This window comes from Paralichthys olivaceus, chromosome 8 (assembly GCF_024713975.1).
Source record: "Paralichthys olivaceus isolate ysfri-2021 chromosome 8, ASM2471397v2, whole genome shotgun sequence".
NCBI lineage: Eukaryota > Metazoa > Chordata > Actinopteri > Pleuronectiformes > Paralichthyidae > Paralichthys > Paralichthys olivaceus.
In genome coordinates this window covers 22,649,430-22,675,997 of record NC_091100.1, presented here as the reverse complement: position 1 = coordinate 22,675,997, position 26,568 = coordinate 22,649,430, and the positions used below count along the sequence as shown (strand labels likewise).

General features: G+C 43.2%; 1 protein-coding gene across 1 annotated transcript in view; it reads left to right on the top strand.

The window, feature by feature from the left end:
* maml3 (mastermind-like transcriptional coactivator 3) overlaps positions 1-26,568 on the top strand; it is a 102,800-nt gene that overhangs the window by 51,934 nt on the left and 24,298 nt on the right. The window contains exon 3 of the mRNA XM_020084353.2: positions 21-962. Coding sequence (XP_019939912.2) covers positions 21-962 — 942 coding nt within the window. The remainder of the gene's footprint in view (positions 1-20; positions 963-26,568) is intronic.

The following is a 26,568-nucleotide window of genomic DNA, read 5'->3' as shown; positions in this document are numbered from 1 at the left end:
GTTTGGATGCCTCTCCTCAGGTCCGACCATCATCGTCTGGCCCTCAGTTTGCCACCACTGCCAATGGAACACCTCCGCAACAACCTTTGCAGCAGTCTCCGGCCGTTGCCATGGCATCGGGTTCACCATTGCACAACTGTGTGGCTCGTTCCCCTCAAACCCCGACCCAGGCTCAGACACAAGCAGTCTCCAGGCCTGGGAATGGATACATAATGAACCCAGGCCCCGGGGTGAGTCAGGCAGGAACAGGACCCGGAGCAGCTGGGGTCGCCCCCGGAGGTCAGCCTGTAGGGCCAGTGACGCCAGAACTTTCTCCAGCCGAGCAGCTGAAAGCAATGGCTCAGCAACGTGCTAAACTGCTGCAGCAGAAGCAGCAGCAGCAGCAGCAACAAGCAGCGAACTGGTCCCCTGCAGGCGCTCCAACCAGTCCCTATAACTCTGGTCCCTTTAACCAGGACAAACCCAACAGCCCCATGATGTACCCACCGCAAGCCTTTAACACACCACAGGGCCCTCTAGTGGCAGGGATGGCCCCCAACAATGGGCCCAAAGCCCCCATGAGCAACTACCTCCCTCACAACCACATAAGCATGATGGGACAGCAACAGCCAAACAGTATCAACCAGAACACCCTGTCCAAGCAACAGCAGCAGCAGCAGCAGCAAACAGCAGCCATGTTGTCCTATAGCAACACCAAACCACTGAGTCACTTCAGCGGCAGCGGGGTGGATCACCTAGGCCAGAGGATGACTCCACCAATGGCAGGGAACAATCAGGTCAAGAACCCCATGATGCCTCCCTACATGGGTGGCGGGGGCCAGGGGGCAGGGCCAGGGCAGACCCAGGGCCCAATCCCGGGACAGACGGCCCACCTTAGTGAAGAGCAGAAGAGGATGTTGCTGATGAAGCAGAAAGTGTTGAACCAGAACATGCCCTACAGCGCCATGCAGCCACATGGACAGGTAAGGGAACAGTTTGAAGCCTTCATGTTCGCTGTGCAATGCTGGTTTGGTTGAAGTGTAGCAAATACTGTTGCGTCTGCGTTGGCCCTGATGAACAGTTTAATTCGTCTTGAGCTCTGATTCCATTGTCTTTCTTCAGATGCCTGGTGGTGTTAAAGAACACTCAACCTTAAATCTTGGGAGGAGTATAAAACACCATGCAACCTTTTCTAGTCAGTCTTTGTGGAGCTGTATGAAACAGGCTGTCCACTGGAGGTTATCTATAAAATTTGATAACTTGAGCTCATACACCAAATACCCAGAGGCAGTGGTTCAGAGTTAATAGCAGGAACGAAGCATATTCAAACACTTGTCTGGGAGAAATTACAGAACATGGGTTGTGGTTTTATAAAATCTTATAGAGGTGCAGCCAGGGAAGGTAAAATGGCGGTTGTTGCCCCAGCAACAAACCAGGGCTTGGAATAGGCATAGGAAAATGGCCTGTCGAGAGTGTATTGATGCCTCTGCAACACTAGCAGCTCTGATAGCCCCCACCCACCACACCCCACTCCTCCACCTCCCCCAGACACACAAGCGCATGCACTCACACACCACGCCAAACACCAAAGCTAAACGGCTCCTTTGCTCATATCCCCAATCTGTCACAGCTGACTGATGGCTGAGATTGGACCACTAAGCCAAGCTAGCTGCTGTCATTACAGAGAGCCCACCCCGGGCAGTTTGTTTCTCAAGCCCAGCAACCAGCACAGCCCACTCTGCACGCTTCGGTTGCTCTGTCAGGTGTCCTCAATAATCCACTGGGCAGTGGATGCTAAGGAGGTGTGGGTGGACTGTACCTTAACAAACAAACACAAGCGAAATTCTCATTTGTCTGCATCTTCTCATGGTGCTGAGATTATTATCGTCAATTGGAAGTGTGTGTGTGTGTGTGTGTGTGTGTGTGTGTGTGTGTGTGTGTGTGTGTGTGTGTGTGTGTTGATGCACTTGTCAATGTTGTCTCCCTTGTGTTTATGATATGACTACAGTCAGTCACCTCCTCCTCTTCCTCCCCTCTGGTGATCTCTGAGACTCCTGTCCTGCTCCTCCTCCTTCCTCCCCATCTCCTCCCTCCCCATCTCCTCCCTCCCCATCTCCTCCCTCTCTCTCTCTCTCTCTCTCTCTCTCTTCCTCCTTCTGCCAGAGACACTCAGCACCAATAAAGGAGCAGATTTATTAATATGGGGCCTTTGTGGCTCCTGCCTAGAGGGCTGTGTGTTTGTGTGCATGAGTGAGTGCGAGTCCGTGCACATGTATGTTCTTGTGTGTGTCATAGATTTAAGGGGCGGTGGGTGGAAGGGGTGTGTGTGTTTGTGAGAGGGGGGTGGATTTATTTGAGTGAGCAGGGGAGAATTGGAGACTGGGAGGAGAGAGAGGAGAGGGATGTGCAGGGAAGAAAAAGAACGACTTAAAGAAGAAAGGCAAATGCAGAAAAGAGAGATTTATTGTGGAGTTAGGATGGAGCATATTTAAAAGAAAGTCCCCTGACTTTCATTTTAGAAGACAAACAAGAGAGCGAAGCAGAATTGGAGTGTCTGAAATATTAGATGCTCCCTATTGTACCTACATTTAGCTCAATTATAATAAGTGTGATTAATAATCAGATTTTTTTTAGTGTGCGGTGACTGATGTCACACACCTGTAAAGCATTAAAATACACAACATAAAGACTTTTACATAAACAGGAGTTTACAGGTCATGTGCAGAACTTCTCAGTCTGTGAAAACAGTCGCTCATTGTCTCCTGTGTCTCTAGAGGAGCTTTGACATGTCTAAGAGTGATGTCATCAGGGTTATACTGGCTTGGAGACAACTTTTTTTCATCAGAAAGACTGCTGTTGAATAAAACTTGAATTTAACAGACTGGAAAGTCTAAAAAAATCCTCAAATGGATTTATGTGTAGTATGTCATGGGATATGTCAGGATTTTGTAAGGGCGTTGTCACACTTCAAATTCTGGACCATGGTCAGGACCTTTGCCTTTGTTACATTGTTTATATTTGATCTGGTTAGTTTTGGTTTTACATTGTATTTTAGGGAGAAGACTAAAGAGCTCTGTAGGACATACATATGTCCCATCGTCATGGGCTGCATACTTGACATCGATGGGTTTGTAGATGCCCTACTTTGTCTCGTTGATTCAGTTTATGTATTCTCTAACTCTTTTAAATAAAGCGCATAGAAAAAAGTAGTCTCAGACTACCTCTTTTTTTTAATTTTAGTTTTCCAACCATTTGTGCTTTAAACCATTAAGACCTAAGGGGACAAAAGTGTTGTTTGAAAATGACCCCATTAAAACTGAGGGTTTTCTTAAAAGCTGGAAGAATTGCCAAGATTTTAAAAGCTTTAATTTCTCAGACTCTGAAGCAGATAGAGACCTTCTTTATCCTCCTCAAACAAGCCCTATACCGAATGAGCCTTGGCCAGAGGGTCACCATCTCGGTGTGAATCTTTCTCATTGTTAGTATCATCATTTTCTTCAATGACTCACTTTTAATTTGGTATGATAATGATTCCCTCACTTAGATTGTCAGCCATTGTCTGTAATGCTGTTAGAAATGCTGCTACCGCAAACAGACTTTTACTGTTGCTGAAAGTATTCCAGTGAATTGTGATGTATTTGATCAGTCCTGAAAATGATGACATAGTGGATGAGTTTCATCCAGCTCTAAAAGGAGAGGCATGCATATGTCGCACCTGGTCTTAAAGGTATATACACATATATTGCATCCAGTCTTAATGGTTCTATTGTAGACAGAGGACCAAGAAAACAGTAAACTTGTCTTTGTAAGAAATCTTGAAAATAAAGACAACATATGCCAAATGTAACAAAAAAGGAGGTGCTGCAGTTACAAGCTGAATTGAACCAATAGAAAAAGGAGTCACAGTGTTGTTTTCCCATTGCACTGGATCTTCGATTGATTTAGTCCTGAAGATGTGGTCATGTGTTTTACCAATTTTAATTATTGTATTTTGGAGGTATTCCCACAGCGGCTAATGTATTGCCTGATTAACCGGCTGTATTAGCAACACCTTCATCAGATCCCATGGTTCAGTTATATTTTCCAACTGCTCTAGAAATCGGTTAAATGGCTTTTTACTATGTGTGCTGTGTTTACAGAACACCTTCCATCATTTCACACTTTATGATTTCTAAGACTAATTAGCTGTTCACTTTACTCTCGGTTGGACTCTTAATGTAGACCAACATCTGCCTCATCTTTTGGTGACTGTCAGAGCTCATCTTAAAAAGTTAAGGTTTATATCTGTTAGAATGGAGGTATGTTTCATGATGGAGTCATTTGCGCCGATATGTTGATCTCCCCTGAGACAAGCTTGGTAATGGCTGTGGTGTTTGTGTTTCGGTGAAGGGATATTCACAGTTAGATGCTGTTTTCTTTGTCTGCTTTTGCTACGTGTACATTAGCCTTTGACTGTGTGTGTGTGTGTGTGTGTGTGTGTGTGTGTGTGTGTGTGTGTGTGTTGTAGTCTCACAGGTGGTGCTTGAACATCATTCTCTCTGCTCTTCTTCCCTCTCTCTCTCTCTCTTTCTCAGTGTGTGTGTACGGGCTAATCCAGTTAGCAGCTGCTCGGGGAAACTTCAGCCTCGCTCCTCAGAAGCTCGTTAGTCAAGCTTTAATTGTTGCTCCCTTGCTTTGCATATTACCATGACGCTAATTTATGCCTGTTGTCGCGGTTACCGTCGCCACGGCGGTGGATGTCTCAGTGGAAGCAGCAAGTGGGAGCTAAGGCGTGTGCACAAGTCCGTGGAAGATGTTTATGTGATAGTCTGCGTGCGACGGATGTGTGTGTGTGTGTGTGTGTGGATGTCACAAGCGTGTTTGCAGCTGTGTGGAGCTAGCAGCACTGGGGCGGGGCTTTGGGATTATCTGATTCATGATTGGATAAGAATAGATTGACAGGTGTTGGCCTCAGAGGAGGGCTGCTGGTGTCATCTCGCCATTAATGGAGGAATCTCTGTCTTTAAAAATAATTATCCAGTTAAGGGGAAGGGTTGCACTACAATTCCTATTTCTTAGGTCCACCTAGATAAAACTAATCTTCTATTATACAACAGACCTGCAATAAATCCTCCTTTGTGAATAGTGTTTAGTTGTCATTAAATCTGCTTTAGAGGATGTTGATTTATTTTAATGGTCATTTTGAAGGCTAGAAATGTTGTGCTGTTGAAATGTAGTGGTTTATAGTGAGAGAAGTTCCCAATCTTTTGTTAGCCTTAATTCATATAAATGGGACTGACATTGAAATAAAACAACTTCACTATAAATTGAACATTATAATTAAATTATCCTCATCAAGGAGGAGTCATTGCAGCCTGGTTGTGTTGGTCTACTATTGTTATGAATATCATAACACACCAGTGAGAAAATAAGCATGTTTTGAACAGGTGTGTGTGTGTGTGTGTGTGTGTGTGTGTGTGTGTGTGTGTGTGTGTGTGTGTGTGTAAAAAAGCATATCTGTGTTCTTGTGCAGGTACTGTAGGACTGTCATGGTGTCGCACTTACTGCAGTGCACAAAGTAGCCGACACTGGTGCTAATAGCCATATGAGTCACGACTCCAGCGCCCCCCCCCCAACCACACACACAAATTTACACTTTGTTAAAACCTTCCCTGCTCTCTACCTTCCCCAACCCTCTCTCTCCAGAGCTAACTCTCTCTCATCATCATTCTCCTCTCTCTTTTTCATCCCCTTTTCCATCCTCCTGTCTCAGAGCTCTGACCTCAACAAGGTCTCAGGAGGGGAACACTGTCACACACACAATAAACCAGAACAATTTTACCTTTCTCATAATCGATTGTCTCTAAAGCAGTGTTTTGCACCATTGCTTTGCTCACAACAGACCTGTCTGTCATAGTCAGACTGGCCATTGATAGCATCAGGAGAAATTCTGACAAATTCTTGGGCTGGTGGATCATCAAAGAGTCCACAATGTTTTTACCATCCTCAGCAGGTATGCAGAACTCAGCACAACACCAGCACTCTGACAGAACTGGGTTTACTGACCAATCATAACAAACATTGCAATCCAACCTGAGCCATTTATACAGTCATAGTTGGTATTGATACAAACTTAATTTCCAGTTAACATTATTTCCATCAGTTATTACACATGAGCTTTAAAAAGTAATTTTTAGTAAAGTAATTAAATGATTGTATTTTCTGTGTTTACATTAAATATCAAACAATTATCCTTCTAAATATCAAGGAATCAAAAAAATCAAGTAACTGTCAGGGTCTATTTCAAACTACATGGTGAAGGTTGGAGGAAGGGTGAGAGGATGTTTGGCATAGCTCCTGTTCCAGTTCCTGATCCATAAATATAGATATCTTCTCTTCTAAATAAGAGCAACTTTAAAGAACATATTGAAATGTGGCCCATAACACACACACACACACACACACACAGACTAGAGACACATACACACATATTTATATATACATTAAGAAGACACAAGCAATATGACGCCACACACACACACACATACACATATTGATCGGGAGTAGTGAAGTGGAGGTTGGCCCTAACAGCACAGGAGAGACTGAGTGGTGAAGGAGGCAGGGAGAGAGTGTGGAGGGGAGAGGAGAGAAAAAGGGAAGGAAACACATGAGGAAGCAAAGAGAATGGGGGGAAAATGGACAGCAAGAGCACAGAGAGAGCTGTTTGTCTTGTGTCTTAACAGGAAGCACCTCCGAAGAGAGAGAGAGAAAAAGAGGGAGAAAGCAAAAGAGAGAGAGAGAGAGCAAATACACAAAAGTCTCCACCCTGCCCTATCACCCCTTTACCCCCATCCCATCTTCAGAGACTCTCCACAGGATCTGAGAGCAGCTCAGCTCATGCCCTGACACGTGTGCCTGAGAGAGACTGTGTGTGTGTGTGTGTGTGTGTGTGTGTGTGTGTGTGTGTGTGTGTGTGTGTGTGTGTGAGAGAGCATGCACGATAGTGAGTTCATTATGCAAATACATTTAGATCAGAGTAGGAACATGTGTGTGTTTATGTGTCTATATGTGTCTGAGCAGCATTGGCAGCAGCAGAAAATACTATCCCCCCCTCACAACATAACACACGCAGACTCCACTGACTGAAGCTGTTGGGTTCGCTCTGACAGTGCCAGAGAAAATATACTGAGACAGACCATCCCTACCCATTCGACACGCCCTGGGGGTGTGAATACAAGGTTGGAGAGGAAATGTCAATGCTCACCTCTGCCAACAAGCTGCTTGTTCTGAGGAATATGACTGTATAGTGGAGTGTTTATAACGTGTGTGTGTGTCTGTGTGTGTCTGTGTGTCTGGCTGTAATCAAGCCCTCTCTAATATGAACTTCGTCTAGAAAACTGACCTGCAGGCCTCACTGTGTTGGAAACCAGTCGTGACACAATGTGTCTGTAGGCACATAATGTCTGAGTGTAAGTGACTCTGGTATGTGCATATGAACAAGAGTGTGTGTTTGAGGGGGCTGGGGGTTGGGGGGACGTAGATCATTCTTATGCTGTGTCTGAGGGCCAAAGGGAGGGAGGAAGGGAGATGTAGTCAGAAGGCTGCATACTAAACAGACTGCTGTCACCCCGCCAGCACCTCATACACACAGACACACACACACATACTAAATGCACGCTTGGTTGCTCTACCTCTTATAAACACACTCACAAACAATCCCTCCACACACACACACACACACACACACATACATATGTACACAGACACGATGCAGACGCACACACACACTCCTCATGCTAGCTTAAACTTTGGCTGCCTCGCTCGGCTGCCGGTTTCCATGGCAACCATTGCCCACAGCACCTTGCAGGCCAAATCAATGGCAGTTCCAAGACTAGGGTAGCGTGTGTGTGTTAGTGAGTGAGAGTGTTTTGAATGTGTGTAACTATGTGTGTACATGCGACAGCATCTCTCTCTGTCCAAATGTTCAAGGCTATGAGCAGGTTGTACTGAGTTTGGTGATAAATATGGCATAAGGCTCAGCTGCAGATTGTATTAACAGCACACTATCAATGTTGCACAAATTGGAATGAAGCCTAGAATAAACAGAATACACTGTTTTTCAACATGTTGAGGGAGATGAGAGAGAAGAGAACAGTTGGCTATTAGAAAGAGTATGAGGTCAGTCCATTAATTTAGAGTAATAATGTGTTTGTCCCCACTTGCTAATCACCTTGTTTGTGTTGTTGGCTCTAAATGTGGCCACCATGCCAAGTGTCACAAACACACACACACACACACACACAGACTACCGCAAGGGACGACACAGATGTGACCCCGCCCTTGTCCCCAAAATGCACCCCATCCTCCCCATCTGCTCAGTCAGATGCTAACACACACCCACCCACACACACACACACACACACACACACACACACACACACACACACACACACACACACACACACACACATATATTGCCACTTCCTGTTAACACCAGTCACCACTGTTAAGTGACACACTCCAGCAGGTATACAAACATACACACTCACACTTGGTCTGTCAGAGTCTCTGCATTTGAATGCCGGCCCTTCCTCTGAACCCCCACCCTGCCTCACCCATCTCTCATGTCTGTCACTCTTCCACTACTCATCATGTATTCGTGTGTGTTTTTGTTTGTTGGGGGGGCAGAAAGGAAGGAGAGAGAGAATGGGGGAGGATAAGTGAAAAATGCAGGAGAAGGCAGACATAGGGTTCTAGGACAGGGGGAGGTTCAGCTAGGCTCTTTGAGGATTAGGTGAAGAATTTTGACTCTGTCTTAGAGAGGAGGAAGGAGGTGGTGGTGGTGGTAGATCGACTCCTTGGAGCAATTTACCTCAAACGGCTCCAACACAGCTAATCCGCTGTTAAAGGAGCCTAATCCAACTGTCTTGTACCTGAGAGAGAGAAGAGTGGCAGAAAGAAGACGGGGACACTAAGAGAAAAAGGGAGGGAGGGTGTTGAATTAGCCCAGGGAGGGAGAGTGATGTGTTTTAGACTCTCTGTATGCTCCAAACAGAATCAGATTTTCTGCCTATTTGCCATTAAAAAGCAATGGACACAGTGAAAAAGCTGGCCTGTCAGACTTGTCAAAGTTTTTGCACAGAGTCCTCCTCACAGTGTACACCCAACACTTTTTGATTCTGATTTACTTCCCAGTGTCGTAGTTTGGGGAGCTTTTAAGTCACATCTGCTAAAGAGTTATTGTGTGGCATGGGCATCACTAAACAGACTTCAAGTTGGAGTAAGTACACTAACACTTTCTCTCAGCATTGTAGGCAGGAACTATGCTGTTTTACTTCTTTTTTCCTGCAGGTCATGATAGATTAGAGAGTTGTTGGTTTTGATATAACTAATGCGGTGCCCGTTCTAAACCTGCCTGTTTGGAATGGGTTGTTTTTTTTGGCCTATGGTGAAGCTGGTTGCAGCTTTCTTACTGAAACTGTAAAAATGATCTGCAGTAACTGAGCCGCTGCAAGTTAAGACCTAATTCTGGACACACTCCACATAACCCGAAACTGCACAAAGAGCTGTTCACCTGTTGACTTAAAGTTCAGTAAAGCTTATCTCAGTACACAGAACCCTGCAGTGAAGAATCAGTTGTTGTTGCCATTTTCGATAACGTGCTGTTGACATCATCCAGCCGCTGCTGCTACAGAACACGGTTTCCTGTTTATTAAGAGTTTAATATTGAATGTGTTGCATGGCCAAAATGCACCTAATTTGACACTGCTCTTCTTTGTCCTTAACATACACATGCCAAGTGTGAAGCTAATAAGATGAATCATTCTTGAGATATGCGTTCAACATACAGACAGACACCGATTCCTGAAATTAGTAGAAAGATGCTATATATAGTAACACTAATGCAGGTATTAGTGTTTCATTCATTAGTATTTCTTTCTTTAACAGTAAAAAAGAAGGCTATAGAAAATGCTGTACACTGCTTTGACTCTGTTTGCATGGTAAAGTATTTCTTTGAGGAGACAAGTGAAAGTGAGCACCACATGAAGGGTTTTCAAATGTGAACAATCAGACTAGCTAGAAACACTTAGTCAAACGAGTTTTTTTTCAGTACAGTAAAAGCCGTTAATTGTAGCCATTGCTGGTTCTACTCCTATAGTTAGCTAGATTGGATGATGTTCTGGACCAACAGGTTCATTTCAGTCGGAAGACAGCATTTAACAATAGAAGAAGAAAAACAAGTGGAAGCCTTACCCGTCTCTCCAGGAACCGAGATGACCAGGCACACAGGATTGCTTGCAGTCTTCACCTCAAACCATAAAATGTTTGGACGATGAGGACGTTCATTTGGCATATTCACACTATTGTTCTGTGCCTGAAATTGGTGGTGCTGATACTAATACCATAATGATGTTACAGTGGCAAGATTAGCAAAGTGAACCAGTTCCTTCATTCATCCATTCAAATAAAAAGACTACTACCCACAAAATTGATTCAAAACAGATTCAAGCCCTTCTACAAACCAATCAATGTCAAGTATACGTAGATGCAAACTACATAGATGATGACAACAGGACATACGTATGTCATACAAAATTCTTTAGTATGCTCCCTGAGTTGCAAAGTGAAACCAAAACCAGATGTAACAAAGACATTAAATTTGGTGTGGACATTCAAGAGACGAGCTGCAGGGTTAGCTGGTGAACTACTGTAGCTAAAGCACTAATGCTATCAAACCTTCCCTACTGTCAGTTACACTTATTTGCTCAAATGCTAATAGGGAAAATAAATTAGCAGCATTTATTCAAGAGCAGTACAACATTTATGACATCCACTCCTGTCTCTCATCACAGCAGAAAAGTTCAAATGAAATGGCTTTGCACAACACAGATAACAAGCTGCGGTAGCTTCCAGTAGTTTATATTCTTCACTTACCTGTTCCTCCAACATTAAGGCATCACCAAAGCAAAATTCAACAACTCTGTTTACTGTAGTTTAAGTGTTGTCTTATAAAAATGCTGTATGAGTCAGGGTCTTTGTCTGTTAAATTATATCATCAGCATGGTGCTTTTCTACGGCTCCACTGGTCTGTTCAGCACCTATACAGGAGAAGATATATGCAAATTGTCTGTTTTATTAAATCATCCCAATGTTTCCAGCAATTTCCAATTTTTTAACTTTAATTTGGTTGTCTGTGAATGGAGTCAGATCCCCTCAGATTGTAGTCATCAGTCAGAAGCATCAATAATAACTTTAAAATACGTTCTTATGATACTCCTTTTAGAGCTAGGATGTTTTAAACTATATATTGTATCCAGACTTTAAGGACTTAAGTCATCATAGATCTGAAGTTATCAGAGAAACAAGCCAAGGAGCAAGTCGGCTAGCAGCCCCTCAGAGGCTTCCTGCATCCACAGCATCAGAGAAACTGAATTTTTTTTTTTACATGAAACTGCTTTATTCAGTGTTTTCGCCAGATTTAATCACCACATCAATTTCTTTTGCAGAGGAGTAGACCTCTGTGGATTGAAAGAAAATGCTAAAACAGAAGGAATGAATGAGCGGAGTGGCAAGGAGGAATTGTGAGTCATATGTTAGTAGGGCATTATGGCATGGAGAAGTGGGCTGGACTGGAAAAGAAAAAAGGACTGGATAATGAGAACAAGGGAAAGACAGGCTCATGGAGTGTATTCGTTTAAAGGGCAGAGAAGGTAGAGAGAACAATCACGTGACACTCACCGAAGAGAGGGAGGAAAAAATGTGACCGAGAGAGAAAGTGAAAGCAACCTACGAACAGTTGTCCAAATTGATGAGGAGTCATTGAGGAGATGGAGACGACGGAGGGAGCTCTGGTCTCTCATTAGAGCTGAGACAGACCCAGAGGCAGGCAGGCAGACACACACACACACACACACACACACACACACAGAAGACATACCTCGACATGTGTGCTAGGCTCATGTCGGGTCTTTTTCTGTTTTTAGAGATTTGTTTCATGGTGTTTGGGATTAGTAGCTGTTCCTGTTCATCATGCTTTTTGTGTTCTCGGTGCACATATCATCTCCCTTCCCTCTCTCACTGCCTCCCTCCTCATACTCTCACACCCAGGTAGTTTCCCCCGACCATATATTCCTCTCTGTCTACACTCCCCTCTCCCGCCACCCCCATCCTTTCTCTCCATCCCCCGGCTCCACTCCCTCTCCTGTGTTCTGTGTATTTTAAAGAAAAATGAAGCCAAATAAACTTGAACCCCAAGAAGGTGATTGATGGTTGTGCGAAGCTCCCGCTCTCCATCTCTTTCCTTTTTCCCGTCTTTATTCCCACACTCCCTGCCTCCCTCTGCTCTCTCCCACTGGCACTGTGGCTCCTTCTCATTCACACACAGAATACACACATAAAAACACACACACAGTTGGTACAATTTGATTAATTATTTGGGTCCACAGGATACAGCTCTGCTCATGTAAGTCATTTTATGTTCTGGGGTTTTTGCTGCAACATGCACAATGATTTCAGATGCTACTGATAATAAAACCCATGCTTAGTTGGTTAAAGTAATGATCTGCAACATCTGTTCATAAATAAGTTTTCCTTTCGCCACTCTCTGCTCCCTGTCGACTTGACACAGTTGCAGCTTAACGCTCGTCCAGTTCAACAAAGTAGCAATGTTCGATATGGATGAACTGAACAGGCAAGAGCGCCACCTACAGAAAGTTTTTCACGGAAGAATTCAAGAAAGAAAAGGCGTCACAGCTATTGCTGGACACATTTTTCCATTACTGAGATAAAATATCAAACAATACATATTTCAATAAGAACTTCAACTTTGCTGTGGGACAAAAAACACAGAACACAGAGTTCATTTTATTATATTAAGACATCTCTTTTCAAATCATAGCAGCATCTACACAGTGAATTGTCAAACAATGCTGAAAAAAATCTTATCAATGTTTGTATTTTATTAAAGTGGAACATGTTGCATGTATGCATTATAATATTATAAATGCCAGTTAAAGCAAGTGTAACTGTTATTATGCAATATTTTAATTGCTTTTGTAGTTTCTATTAATTTTAAGCCTGTTCAGCATCTTGGTCAACAGTGGTTGTTTTAACAGTGCTATATAATTTAACTGACTGGATTTATTATCACTAGGCAACAGGATTTACATTGCAACTTAGTTCATTTGCATCGATTTTTTTAAAACCTACCCTACCCTACTTTTCAATTGAGTTTTTTTAGACATTGGCCCAAACAGCAGGTTTGATATTGCAATTTGTCATTTCACAAAAAAAGGGGATTTACACAATGCACGAAAGGAAAATTACACTTAAACAATTGTAGAGCTGTAGTTTCAGATTCAATTTAAGTGAAAAATTTAAAATCTTTAATTTACAGAACAGTGTAAAATAGCTTTGTTGATAGGGATATTTATCTATTCGTCATTTTAATTATCAGTTTCCCTGATATAATAACTTTATTTGTTGTTTATTTAGTTGTGTAACCATCACATTTGAGCTCTGTCAGACTGCTTGTTGTAATGAAAATAATAATCTTCCTTTGTACCTTGGCGTCATCAGGTGTGTCAGCCTTTCAATTACCATTATGTTAAAAGACGACCTGAGGATACGCTAAAGGTAAATCTGACTGGCTGCTGGCTTGTATGGCAGTGCTATGAAAGCCATGTGGCCCGCTCAGCAGATCGGGCATCATTACCTCTATGCCTTTTTTTTAACTAAAGTTAATACCTACGCTCATAGGCAGCAGAGTCAAAAGCTCTCCTATTTAAGTATCTAAAAAAGATAAAGGAATAAAGGAGTTAAAACAACACAGTATTACCAGAGTTAAAAATCGCATGTTAAAAATAGGTTTTGAGCAGTGATTTAAAGATAGTTCGTAGGCTCATATTGACAACCACCAGTTATTAATAAATGGATATGTTGGCATATGAGCAGGCTAATATTTTAGCATGCTGTACCCACTGTATTCATGCCATGGTTAGCAAACACAGCTTCTGCGTGTGTAAATGTGTGCCGTACCCCCTCCGTGGGTTCGTACATGTGACTGTACCGGGTCCATTTATCAGCCAGCATGACAGCTGCATTGGAGGGAGGCATTGTTATCAGGCAGGGCACAGGACACCTATCAGGGGTCCTATTGTCACATCCGCCATGATAAGACACAGAAAGAGAGAGACAGAGGGAAAGATGAAAGATTGAAAGATGGGAGAAGGGAATGGCTGTCACAGGCAAACAGTGTGATGTTGAAGACCACAGTGTGATGTTTTGACCATCTGACACAAATGCAAAGCAGAACGCGCACACACAAACACACACACAGCTCAAATACAGAGAGGATCAGGAAAGGGATGAAGAGGAATACATAGAAAATAAGGTCTCAATGCAGAAATAAGGTTTACAATGTATTTGAATGTATCATTGTACAAAAACAAACAGTTCAAGCTCATTTTCCATAGCAGCGCTTCCAGTTGTAGCAATACTGGTGAATGGGGATACAAGGGATGAAGACAAAATAATATAATGTAACCCAATCTGTCACATCCTAAAGGTTTTGTGGCAAACAAGTGTTTTCCAGTGTGACTCTCTTGTGCAGTACATTCATAGACCTTAGCAAAAACAAACAGTCAGACAAGTTGGCACATACCAGTGGTGTGTGTGTGCACATGCGAGTTAGGTGACCGAGTGTGTATTTGCTCTAGCTCTTCTCCCCCGTCTGTGGTTTCTCAGCATTATATCGTTATTTCTCAAGCTTCCCAACATCGCGTCCAGTTGCACAAACAAACACACACACCCTTTACCAGGAAAGATGCGCTGTCACATTTCTCACACACATTCATAAACACCCACACATTAAAACTTCAGGGGGTGCGCACACACACACACACACACACACACACACACACACACACACACACACAGCAGTGAAGCAGCCACAGCGACCCACAGATAATTCATTTAAGACACAGAGTTTCAGTTTGATGGGTGAGTGTCACTCTCACATGCTTCATGTAGTTCTCTGCAAAACAGTCCAATTGCAGTCCACATCCATGGCTCTTTATATTCATATTGGAAAGATTCTGAAGGAATCTAATAAAATGTACTAAATGTGTTTAGTCACACTGCTTGAGGAACAACACATCTATTAAATTAGGTCATTTTTTTAAAGTATATGTTCAAAAATGCAAAATCAATAGTACACATGACTTTGTAAAACAACAATGTGTTTGTAATTAGTATTTTAGAAACATAGACATGTCAATCTGCAGAACGATGTCAAAATTGCCATTTTTATCCTCTATATTTTGATTCTTGTACCTTATTTGTGGAAATGTGTTTTCTGACATTTCTTAGTTAGTGCTTCAGCGCGGAGCTGAGCAGAGGCTGTGCTCGGCTTTGTAAACAGCTTTGCCCTGAGGCAGGTAGGGTGTCACATGATTTAGCTCTACCTGTGAGTAGTATAAAGTAGTGAGTGCTCTGTCTGAGATCTCACCTTCCTCATATATCTTCTGACCTTCTTCCCTCGTCTACCTTCATTTTCTTGAAGGTAAGCACTAAAACACATTCAGTCATTCTCCTTATCCCTCCCTGTCTCCCTCTGCACTCCCTCCCTCCTTACCTCCCTCCCTTCCTCCCTCCTCTACCCGATTCTCCCTTATTGTAGTTTTTGCGCAAGAAGGCAGAAAATCTGCTTACCCTACACACAGGGATGTTTGCCAGTCTCACACAAAGTTCAAACTGCTTGGGAAAGCACAGCTTTACCTGCACTATCAACAGCAAACCTGTGTGTGTCTCTGAGTGTGTGTTTGTGGGTGTGCTTGTGCATATTCTCTCCTGTGGCTCTGTGTGAGTACAGTAAACAATACCTGTACATGTTTGTGGCTCTTCCTCCATGTTTACTAGAACAGGTTTCTTCTGCCTTGAGGGTCAGATGAAATGTTTATGTTGTTACATAATGTTGTACTAAGTCATGTCACATGTTTTTTTGATTCTATTTTGTTGAGTGCAAAAGAGAATAAGCCTAGATAGCATGACATACTGTAAAATAATAGAAGCTCAGACCTACTGTGAAGTATATTACACTAACATAAGGCTCAAGAACTGAAGGTATTTTATGAGACAATATTGAGCTTAAAAATGTTGAGGCACATTTTTGCTCATTGTGTCACCATCATATTGATACATCAGGCAGCAAATAGAGCAGTGTCCTCCCACTTTTAAAATAGCTGTGGTTCTGGAAGTAAATTTCCCATTCGTTTTCTCCATTGATGTTTCAGAAAATCCTTTCAAAAAGATCTTTAAGCCTGGAACCAGGCCGACCAGCTGAGAAAATGGAAAAAAAAGGGCAAAAGTACAAGACTGTAATAGTGAAGAAACTACACATCCCAGAAACTATTACGAATGGTTTCTTACCAATGACTTCTAGACGCTTTTTCTTGAATTGAACCTTATTGTGGTGTTCTTCACCTCTTCCTCATCTTTTAAAAAACTGCAGCATGTTTGAAGGTGTAATCATGGCAGCTCTGTGGTTAGCGTAATGTAACGCTGAACCATCCTACACCTGAGGGCTATGGGTAGTGTAGAATTTGTCCTTGACATCACGGATAAAACACATTTTTCTTAAAACGCAGTTGATATCATACAGACTTGCTCTACAGGAGCATATAACTTTGTTTCACAATCTTGTACATTGAGGTAAGTCTACATTGAATGGTTACAATATTATGGCTGATTGTCAAAATTCATGGGATTTTCACTTCCAGAAACTAAATTTAGGTTGATAACGGCAACACAGTGTCAGATCAGTACAGACCAAAAAAAGTCACTCGACGAGCAATAGCAGAATTTACCGTCACGCTTCCTAAAATAATGTCAGTGGTGTAGAACAGCAAATCACCTACACGGTAGTATTTTGTCATTGTTAGAATCTTGCCCCCGTCAGCAAATTGATGACGGCGAGCACCCGGGACAGCTCCCACATCCCTGGTGGTCCCGTGATCAGCACCCCGGACAGCGGCGGTGACTCACAGTGTTATAAATGATGCACCTGAGCTGAGCTGGAGAGCAGGAAGGTGAGACACACTGCAGGCCGATCTGTCCGCCCAACAACATCACAGCTGACGTCACATTAACATGAACCTGTGTCCCTCACCCTGCTAAATCATATAATCTGCAACGACGAATAGTTAAGTGTCCGTGTTATATTTAAAAACATCGAACTAGCTCACTAACAGTTTAACATCAACTCATTAGAAGTGTTTGGGTTCCATCCTGATCGGTTGAGCAACTTTAACGTCAGTTGAAATTATGATAATTAACTCTCAGGGTCCTTGTTGTCTGACTGCAGTGTGGTGTGAACGGCTGACATGTTGTGCAACATGACAATGTTGTGTAAACCTACTCAGGTAGCAAAACAGCAATTATGATCACACTGTATACTGTCCTACTTCATACAATTTCTGTGTGTGTGTGGTATTAAGGGGAGCTAAGTAGGATGAAGGGAAGAATTGGATTTACTTAAACTGCTCCAATTGTAAATGCATTGCCGTGCATGATGGGAAATGTAGGAGGACCTCTGGATACCCTGTAGTGCACTTTATTAGCTAACCAGCCTTTAGTGATAAAGTGCGCAAAACGTGGTTGACAGCAGAGAAGCCGAGGTAATTCCAGAAATGCTAAATACCTGCATTACACTCTTTAATACATACAGTTATGTAGGCTAATCCACATGAGCACAGTCCACTGGTACAGAGCGTGGCTCTGCCAGCCAGCTGGTAGGGTGATAATAGACTGCAGATCATGCTGACAGTATCATTCAGAAGACTATTTCTGGGCATTAGAGGTTATATGTTTCTGTATTAGGAACGACAACACACACACACACACACACAAATAGAAAGAAACACAAACAAGCGACCATCAGTCTTCAGTAACTGCATGACACCTTGGTTCTTGGCTGGCTGCTCTTTTGTGTCACACACAAGGGCATTTGGTTCTCTTTTGAGCTGTTTTGGACAATGCCACATCACATAAAGACACACGACACACGCAGAGACTCAGCCGCGTATATATCACACTCGTCATCCTTGATAAGACCTGAAATAGAAATATTGCAGTAGCAACTGAGGACCAGCTTACAACACACAAACACACACACAGTGAATGGACAAGCAGACACCAAATTTCATCTCATGTCATTAAGTTCCATGTCTCTTGTACTATCCATGGACTAGTAACCACAAAATATTGCAAACCCTACCAACCTTATCATTGTTTCCTCACCCTGCCCCTAAGGAGGAGCCATTCCACTGTGGCCATTAATCAACCCACCAGGAGCATTAGCTGGTTTCATGTGGGGGGTTTAACAGCAGCAGGATAGTGACATACCTGCCTGCCACAGTGATTTAAATTAGTCTTTTCTCCACCACAGGATTTTTTCCCAGAACGAATGAACTTTTTCAAGAATTAAGGAACTTTTGTCATTTATGGGTAAAAGTCTTTTATTAACCATTTGACTCTTGTCAGGTACAATCTGCAGATCTGCACACCTCTCTTTCCTTATTGTCTCGCTCTTCACTGGATGTAGATGGGGAAATTGGATAATTCCAGTGTGTGTGTGTGTGTGTGTGTGCGCATGCGTGTGTGTGTGTGTGTCTCAGACAGTTATTCCAGAGTCACTACTCCCCGGGCCAATGGTTTGCCACTAGCACATCTATTTGTTTTCCTACTCCATTTCACCTTGACATGGACGGCAGCCGTGGGTTTATGACATTGTGTGTGTGTGTGTGTGTGTGTGTGTGTGTGTGTGTTAGTGTGTGCGATGTGTGTATTTCTAAAGGCAGGCTGGTATATGCTTCTCCATTCTCTTGTGAAAAGCAATCTCCCAGGTTGAGCTCATAAATCAAGGTGGGGGATGGAGATGCGGATGAAGACTTTAGCTGCTTTCAGACATGCGCTGGACTCCACAGCTCCTCCGTATTTGCTCCAGAGGAGGCGCGTGTGTGAACGCATATGTCTAAGTTTGAACTTTATCCTGGCCTCCTAGTATATTGTTCATAGAGATCCAGGAGAAGTTGATGTGAGAACACAGCGGAGAATCCCCCTGGATTCACCCCAAGCTAGCAGGGGGTTGATGACGCTTCTAACACGCGACAAATGCAAAAATTCAAAAAGAACTAAAAGAAAGTGAATATCTCCAGCTGAAAAAGCAGTGCCACACACATAGAAGACACAGACGTAGATGTCAAGAGAAATGGTGGTGATAAGAGCTGACGACGGTGTCTGGTGATCTACGCAGCAGAGTTAATGCGTCACTTCCTGACGTCTGCTGCACCCGGCTGCTCCACCTCTCGCCTGAATAATGCGGAGGAATTGTTGCTGTCTTGAACATGTCTTTGCAGAAAACCTCCTGCTCTGTCGTGCATGTGTGAAAGTCAGACTCTGGGTAGCTCCTATACTCCGTAGCCAATTAATTCAGTCATGTCTGAAAATGGCTTTTGTGAGTATATGGGAATATGTGACTCTTTCACCAAGCTCATTACTGTCATTAGTGGGGCGGTGGTGGTGGTGGTGGTATGCGCATCTTCTCAGACGTTACGTTTGCTTTGCCTGACGTAGACATAGTGTCAGCCTCTTTGTCCATGAAATGACCGATCTCTCTGTGTGGTCTCCCATTTCCTCCTCATGGCGGGATTAGACCACAGGGCACAACATTCAAAATGAATAGTGATTTAGGAAACTAATAAGCTGTAATGGACAATATGCCCTCAGAGGTAACGGTAGTGCAGTCACTCATGAGGCAAACTCCTCCCATTTCCCTCCTAAGTGTGAGATAAGAGAAACATGTAGTGTGTGTGCGTGCGTGTGTGTGTGAAGGGGAGCGAACAATGTCTGGATTAGTTGAAAACACGCTCAGTTAAGTGACCTGTCTCATCTTCCTCTCTCTTTCTGTCTCTCCCTGTCCTGCTCGCGTCCTGTTGACTTTGTGCTTCAGATACGAAAACACGCCGTTTGACATTTGAGGTGGGCGGGCACTCGATGATGCAAAACTCTGTGACTTGTTTCATAATGGCTTGGATTGGCTCGCACATATTATTTAAAACAAGTAATTTGTAACTTTGGGAATCATCTGTACTTGTTTTGAGAGCGATAGCTACAACCATAGCATTGGATCTTTAGAGTGTTAGCACAGCATGGTTTTCATCATCATATGGTCCCACTTGAACCAGAATTTACAGTCAAATTTATGATTCCACCTCCAATTAAATGCAATAATCTGGAGAATGTAATTGATCTTCATTATAAATCCATGACCACATCACCTAACATGGAGAAGACAGGGTTTATGAACCTGACTGCAGCCATGAAGTGATCAAGATGGTTTGGCTTCATCTCTAGAGTTTTGTCCCGTTTCTCTATAGGGTGATTATTATCACTGCAGCAATTCATAGACAGCTCTTGACATATTGTGACAACTACAGTTTTAATATCTAAATATTTTATGCATCATACAACAACAAAAGTGTTGAAAACGGCTTTACTCAAAAATGCTGGTCCGCCTGGCAACCTGAACTTTATGAGCTGTGGGTAAGAATAGAGGGATCATCTGCACATCACATTAAAAAAACGTTTTGTTTCAGTTGTGACCTAACCTGGCCTGACTTCGAAAATCCGAGCTTGTGTTCCGTTGGCTCGTACCCCTGCTGGGTCTTCTCTCTCTCTCTGTGCTGCTGTGTTCCTCAGACAGCAGGTTAGTTAGTGCTTAGCTTGAAGGATGCTTGTGTACGGTTTGTCTGCTTTAATACAATGTAAGCTCTCCTGTCTCACTATTGTCAAGGAGCTTTAGGAGTGCTTCTTATCCAAATGCTACACTACTGAGCTGATTAGTGAGGAAGTCTGTGTGTGTACGTGTTTTTGTGTGTATTTCTATGTGAGTGAGAGTATATTTGTATGTTTGCGCACTATTCTATCTACGTTTACATCATATTAGTCTAACGTGTGTTTTTTGGTGTGCTTCAACTGCACACCCTGTGTCTCAGTGAGTGTGTGTGTGTGTGTGTGCCTTTTGAGGCTCCTCAAAAGCTGCCTTTTTCTCTCATGTGGCTTCTCTGGTATGTTTGGTATTTCACAAAGCCTCAGATCCTCCTCTCCTCAAAGGTTGGGGGAGGTGTGTGTGTGTGTGTGTGTGTGTGTGTGTGTGTGTGTGTGTGTGTGTGTGTGTGTGTGTGTGTGTGTGTGTGTGTGTGTGTGTGTGTGTGTGTGTGTGTGTGTTGCAATGAGAGAAAGATGCTGGCTAGCACAAATACACACACACACAGGCACAGACACTCATGGATCTTAAGTGTCATTTCTCTGCCTCCTGTTCTTGTGTTGAGGGGGGTGGGGTTGAAAGGGAGCGTGCCTGACACTGTGATTAACACACACACACACACACACACTGTGGCTCTGTTGCTCCAAGTTCCTCTCCTTGTTAGTGTGCATGGTAGGGATTTCTTGGTTGGCTGGAGAGGCAGCGATTGTGTATTTTTATGCACATATGCTGTGTGTGTGTGTGTGTGTGTGTGTGTGTGTGTGTGTGTGTGTGTGTGTGTGTGTGTGTAAGGGTGTGAGTGTGTGTCTAAGGAGACCAGGATGTAATTAGACACAATGGCAGTAGCTAATGGAACAGCTGCCTCTTTGTAAATGTTGCTTGCTGCTGCCATGTGGATGCATGAACAGAACACACACACGCACACACACATGCACACACACACACCACACACACTTTCTGTGACCCATTAGACACTCAGGGCACCTCACCATGTCTTGCCCCTCTTGTTCCTTTCTTTCTTTCTGTCTTTCCTTCATTCTTTCTTTCGTTCGTTTGTGCATTTCACTCTTCCGTTGTCTTTTCACCTCTCCATCACCCCCTTGTACACAAAGAACTCTTGCTGCTCAAGCCCCCTGCCTTTTTCACCTCTTCTTTCATTTTCTGCTGCTCTCTCTTTCCCTCTTTTTCCTCTGCCTGTCTCCCTTTCTTTGTGTCTGCTCTGTTCCTTTGTGTGGCACTATGTCTCTATCTCTGCTCTCTCTGCTTCTTTTCCTTTTCCCTCCCTCCCTCCCTCCCTCCCTCCCTGCCTTTTTCTTGGCTATCAGACCATTTTTCCAGCAATGAGACTCGTCACCCCTCCCCCTTTCTGTCCTCCCCCTCCCTCCTCTTCATCCTCCTCTTGTGGCAGAGCTCGTATCAGAGAAATGATAACACTACGTCACTCTGTAATCTGGCAGAGGAGGGCTGCAGCAGCACACACACACACACACACACGCACATACACACACACACACACACACACTGAACTCTCGCCATTGCTGTCGTAGCAAAGACCAAATCTGTATTATTTTCCATCTACCCCCCCCCTCTTCTTTTTTCCTCCTGTCTGTCTTTTGCACTCTGGACTGGAGACCTTGATGTGTGCATCTGTGTCAGATAGTCACAACAGTTGCCTTCGACGTCATGCTGCTGTAAAAAATCTCCATAGTAACGTGACCTTGCCCATCGCAGCCCTCCATCTCGCCCGTGTTTCCACCTGTCATCTCGTCCGTCTTTCTGTCTCGCTTTCCTCTGACAGGCAGCTGTCTTGTCCAATTGATAAGGAAGTTAATCTCTCTTTGACCTCGCTGTGGGTGGGCCCTGCCGTCGCTCCACCCCTGAGAGTGTGATAGTTTGGGTGGGGTTGTTTGTCTCCATGTAAAAAAGGGTCACTCGTATACACACACTTGAACCCATTCTCCTGTCATACCTTCACCGAACCTTGAGTCAACTCTCTTATCGGTGCCACTCTACCCAAGAGTCCAGGGAAATGACTTAAATTGAACTGCCGTTTTATATGGATGTTCTGGAGCTGCTTATCGTTTGCTAATGCCTGCCAACGTCATGTCCCCCCGATCTGGAACGGCACAAACAGTTCCTGCCGAAATCGCACGAACCTGCCCTCCCCTTCCTAGTTCTCTGGATCGTTCTCTCACCCTCTCTTTCCTCCTCCTTCCCTTCTCATTCGCTGGTACTCTGCTCAGTAGTGGAGTCAACACTACAGTGGACTGATTTATCATTCTGTCACCCGACCATTCCAGCTCACTTAAGGTGTGTTAATAGAAGAATGGCTCTGAATGGATAATTGCAATTTTTTCCAGCATGGCTCTAATTTTTGTGGGCTTGGCTGTCTTTTCTAACAGTAATTACAACATTGAAGTCACTGAGGTAATTGAGATGTGGGAGCACATCAACGTCGCTATAAAGATGAAATGATCGGATCGTACAGGATTTAAAGGACCAGTCTGGTATTTGGGTTCATGTTAGATTTCCCCCCCCCCCCCCTAACAGATTAGATGGTTGATACCATTCTCATATCTCTGCCAAGTATTCAATAGGTAGTTATCTTAGCTTAGCATAACCGTCGGAAACAGAGGGAAAATACTAGCCTGGCTAAGAGCTAAGCTATTAAGTGAAGATGCTGCTCAGAAGTACTGAGTTGGTTGATGAACTGTGACTCTCTAGAGCCACAACTTGTCCTATTTGATATCTGTTACAGATTAAACATTTAATATTCATTGTTAATTGTGTTTCCTGCCTCATTTGTTTCAACTGTAGAAGAACACAACATGTTCTTAAATCTCAACACACACCTTGCTGAGTAAGATGTTCTTGCACTAAACTGGAATGATCCTTTAAACAAAAGGATAAATATGTGTCTGTCTACAGATGATTTCACTCCATATGTTTCAGTACAGTTCTGAGAGTGTTAAAGTTATTATTTGATGCTAACACACAAACATAAAAACTCACAGACCCACACTGTCATCAGGTTGTGTGTCTCATAGGGCCTGATACTGGCCTACCACAGATACAGTTCATTGGTAATGGTGTATATATATATATATACCATGGCACAGGCGTCCTTAGATGACATGGACACCCTTTGTGCCTGTGACACTATGGCGACCATAAACCAGCCTTAAGCTGTGTGTAATACATGAGTCTAAAGCTCGCAGGCCTGCACTCATATGCACAAGCACACACACACACACAAAACAAACAAACTTTGGGTGCCACACTATCAATTAATGCCTTGTGTGTGTCCGCAGCATGCAGTTTGGGGTGAGGGTTTTGTTTTATTCCTGTTACTTTTTATGTTTGTATTCCTTATCCTTCACGATCCTCCCTCTCATCTTCCCTTCCCCGTTCTCTGTGCCTCTTTACTTCCAATAGCTCTCCTCCCTCTCAGTATGCCTCCTCCCCTCTCCTCCTTCTTCCTTCCTCCCCTCACTAACCTCTCATCTCTCTCCTCCCTCTGCAGAAGGTCAGGGATATGAGGACGAGCATAGAATCAAATGATAGTTTCCCTGAGTATTCAGACTCCAAAGACTCTGACGTTCACCAGCAAACCAACAAGTGGACACTTTATCACATCGCAACACTGTTTCCTTGTCTTAAGTTGAGTACTTTTAGGCATATGTCGAAAATGTCTGCCTCATCGGCGTCCCTCCACATAACCCCACCTCTGATCCCTCTCTCTCTCTGTGCTCCGTCACGAGCAGCAGCACCAGGAGGAAGCGTTGTTATTCTTCTCTGGAATGTCGCATCAGGCTAAATTTAGAGGCTTAGTTTCCGTTCTTCCTTCTCCTCCCCTCCTGCTCCTCCTCTTCTGCTCCTCCTTTTCTCCCTTTTTGCAGATGAGACTGAAATAGCCAGCGTTGTGTCTTGAGACTCACCTGGGAATACAGGCCCTAAACGCTTCTGTCGTTCTCTACCTCCCCTCAGCCTGACAACTTCTGTACCGGGGAGCTTGGCACTGATACTGACTTAGGAGCCTCGTCATATTCATGTGACTCTGACTTCTTAGTGCCTCAGAGTGTATTTTCACTTTGGACAGTACTTGGCTAGCTGTTTCCCCTTGCTTTTAGTCTTTACGCTAAGCTAGGCTAAACAGTGGAAGTCTAATGTTCATGTTGACCTTGAAAACAGAAGTTCTCCACTTAAAGCTCCTACGAGGGGCATTTCATTTTCACAGATTTTGGCAGCTCTGTGTTTCCACTGTCACCTGTCGTAAAAACCTCGGTCCAGACAGCAGGTGCAGGAGTGAAAAAAAGACACATGCAGCGAGTTCAGGACACACACCAAGAAAACACCACGACACTGCAGCTCTCTTTGGATTGTTTTTATTGTCATGATGTAACATGAAACAAGGACTGCATCAGTTTACATCCTCTTGTCAGACCACTGTCTCTCTCTGCTCCAAATGCAAACTGAGAGTGATTCCTGGGCGCACGTACCAAAGTGAAAAGGGCGTGTTCAAAGATCAAAACATATTCATGTAAAAATATAGATACATACATAAAATATGAATCTATTTGTCAGTAAAGACAATTTTCTAACAATATTAGGAGTGATTTAACTTATAGTTAAATGTATTAAGTTAATGTATTGTAACTCTCATTCTGATCTCATCCATCTTTTTTGTTAGAGACTTGAAATTGGCGAGGAAAAGACTTGGCACTCGTCTGTACGAGTCACCCCTTAGCCTAGCACGCTTTCCCCGCTTCTGTTTCCTCTCCCTCCGCCTAAACATAGGCTTTTCCACTCTGACTCCCGTAGAATGTTGCTCTGACCTCACAAGTAACCCAACCCAACCACAGACATTAAGAAGAGTTTACAAAAAAATGTCTCCCTTAATGTCTAATTTGCTGTTGTAGGTCATAAAGAGGCAACAATATTAAGATAAGACCATTTCACTACAAATAAAGAACGTCTTGTAGGGGTTTTAAGGTCAAATTAGTTTCTGTGGACCTTTTGTTGTATCACATGATCTTAACCAGCGGATGGAAATGACTGTTTAGTTTTCCTGTTTGTTTGCATAGAATAGAGTTTTTATGAGAACTTTCTGAGCTTTATATGCTTTAATCAAAAGTTCTGGAACATGTACTCAATGATTCGTGAAATCAATAAGAAATGTTATATAGTACTTCTTCTCCTCCACTGGTTTACCCAGTAAACATGCAGTTTTTGACTCATTCCAAAATAATACATGGCTTAAATTAGTTTTTTGTTTTGAAACTTCACCAATGATTTGTGATTAATTAATCATAAATCTTCATTGTAATGGAGAAATACCGAATTTTACAGACATCACCTTTCATTCAAGAGGCTTGATCAGTCCTAACTATAGTGGGAGGTTTCATTTATACAGATATAGTCATTTAGAGCTGAAGCATCTTCAAGAAACACAAGCAAGTAAAACTCCTGAAGATACTAATGACCTGGAAGACAGAGAATCTTCAAAGAAACATTCTGGCAATGCATTGTGCTGGCCAGTCAAATATGTGAAATTACTAATACTTCACTTTTTTACTCAAACCAGCTGCTGATTGTGGTCATAACGTGGCAGAACATGATACATCTTTGTTTCTTCCATTATGTGTTAGCTCCATGTTCAGCCCTTCCCTTATTGTATTTTTGCTCAACACCGTTGTGTGCATTTCCATGTGTGTGCATGTCTGTATGTATATCTTCGTGCTTAACGAGTGTGTTATAATCTATCAATACTGCCTCTCTCTTGTAGC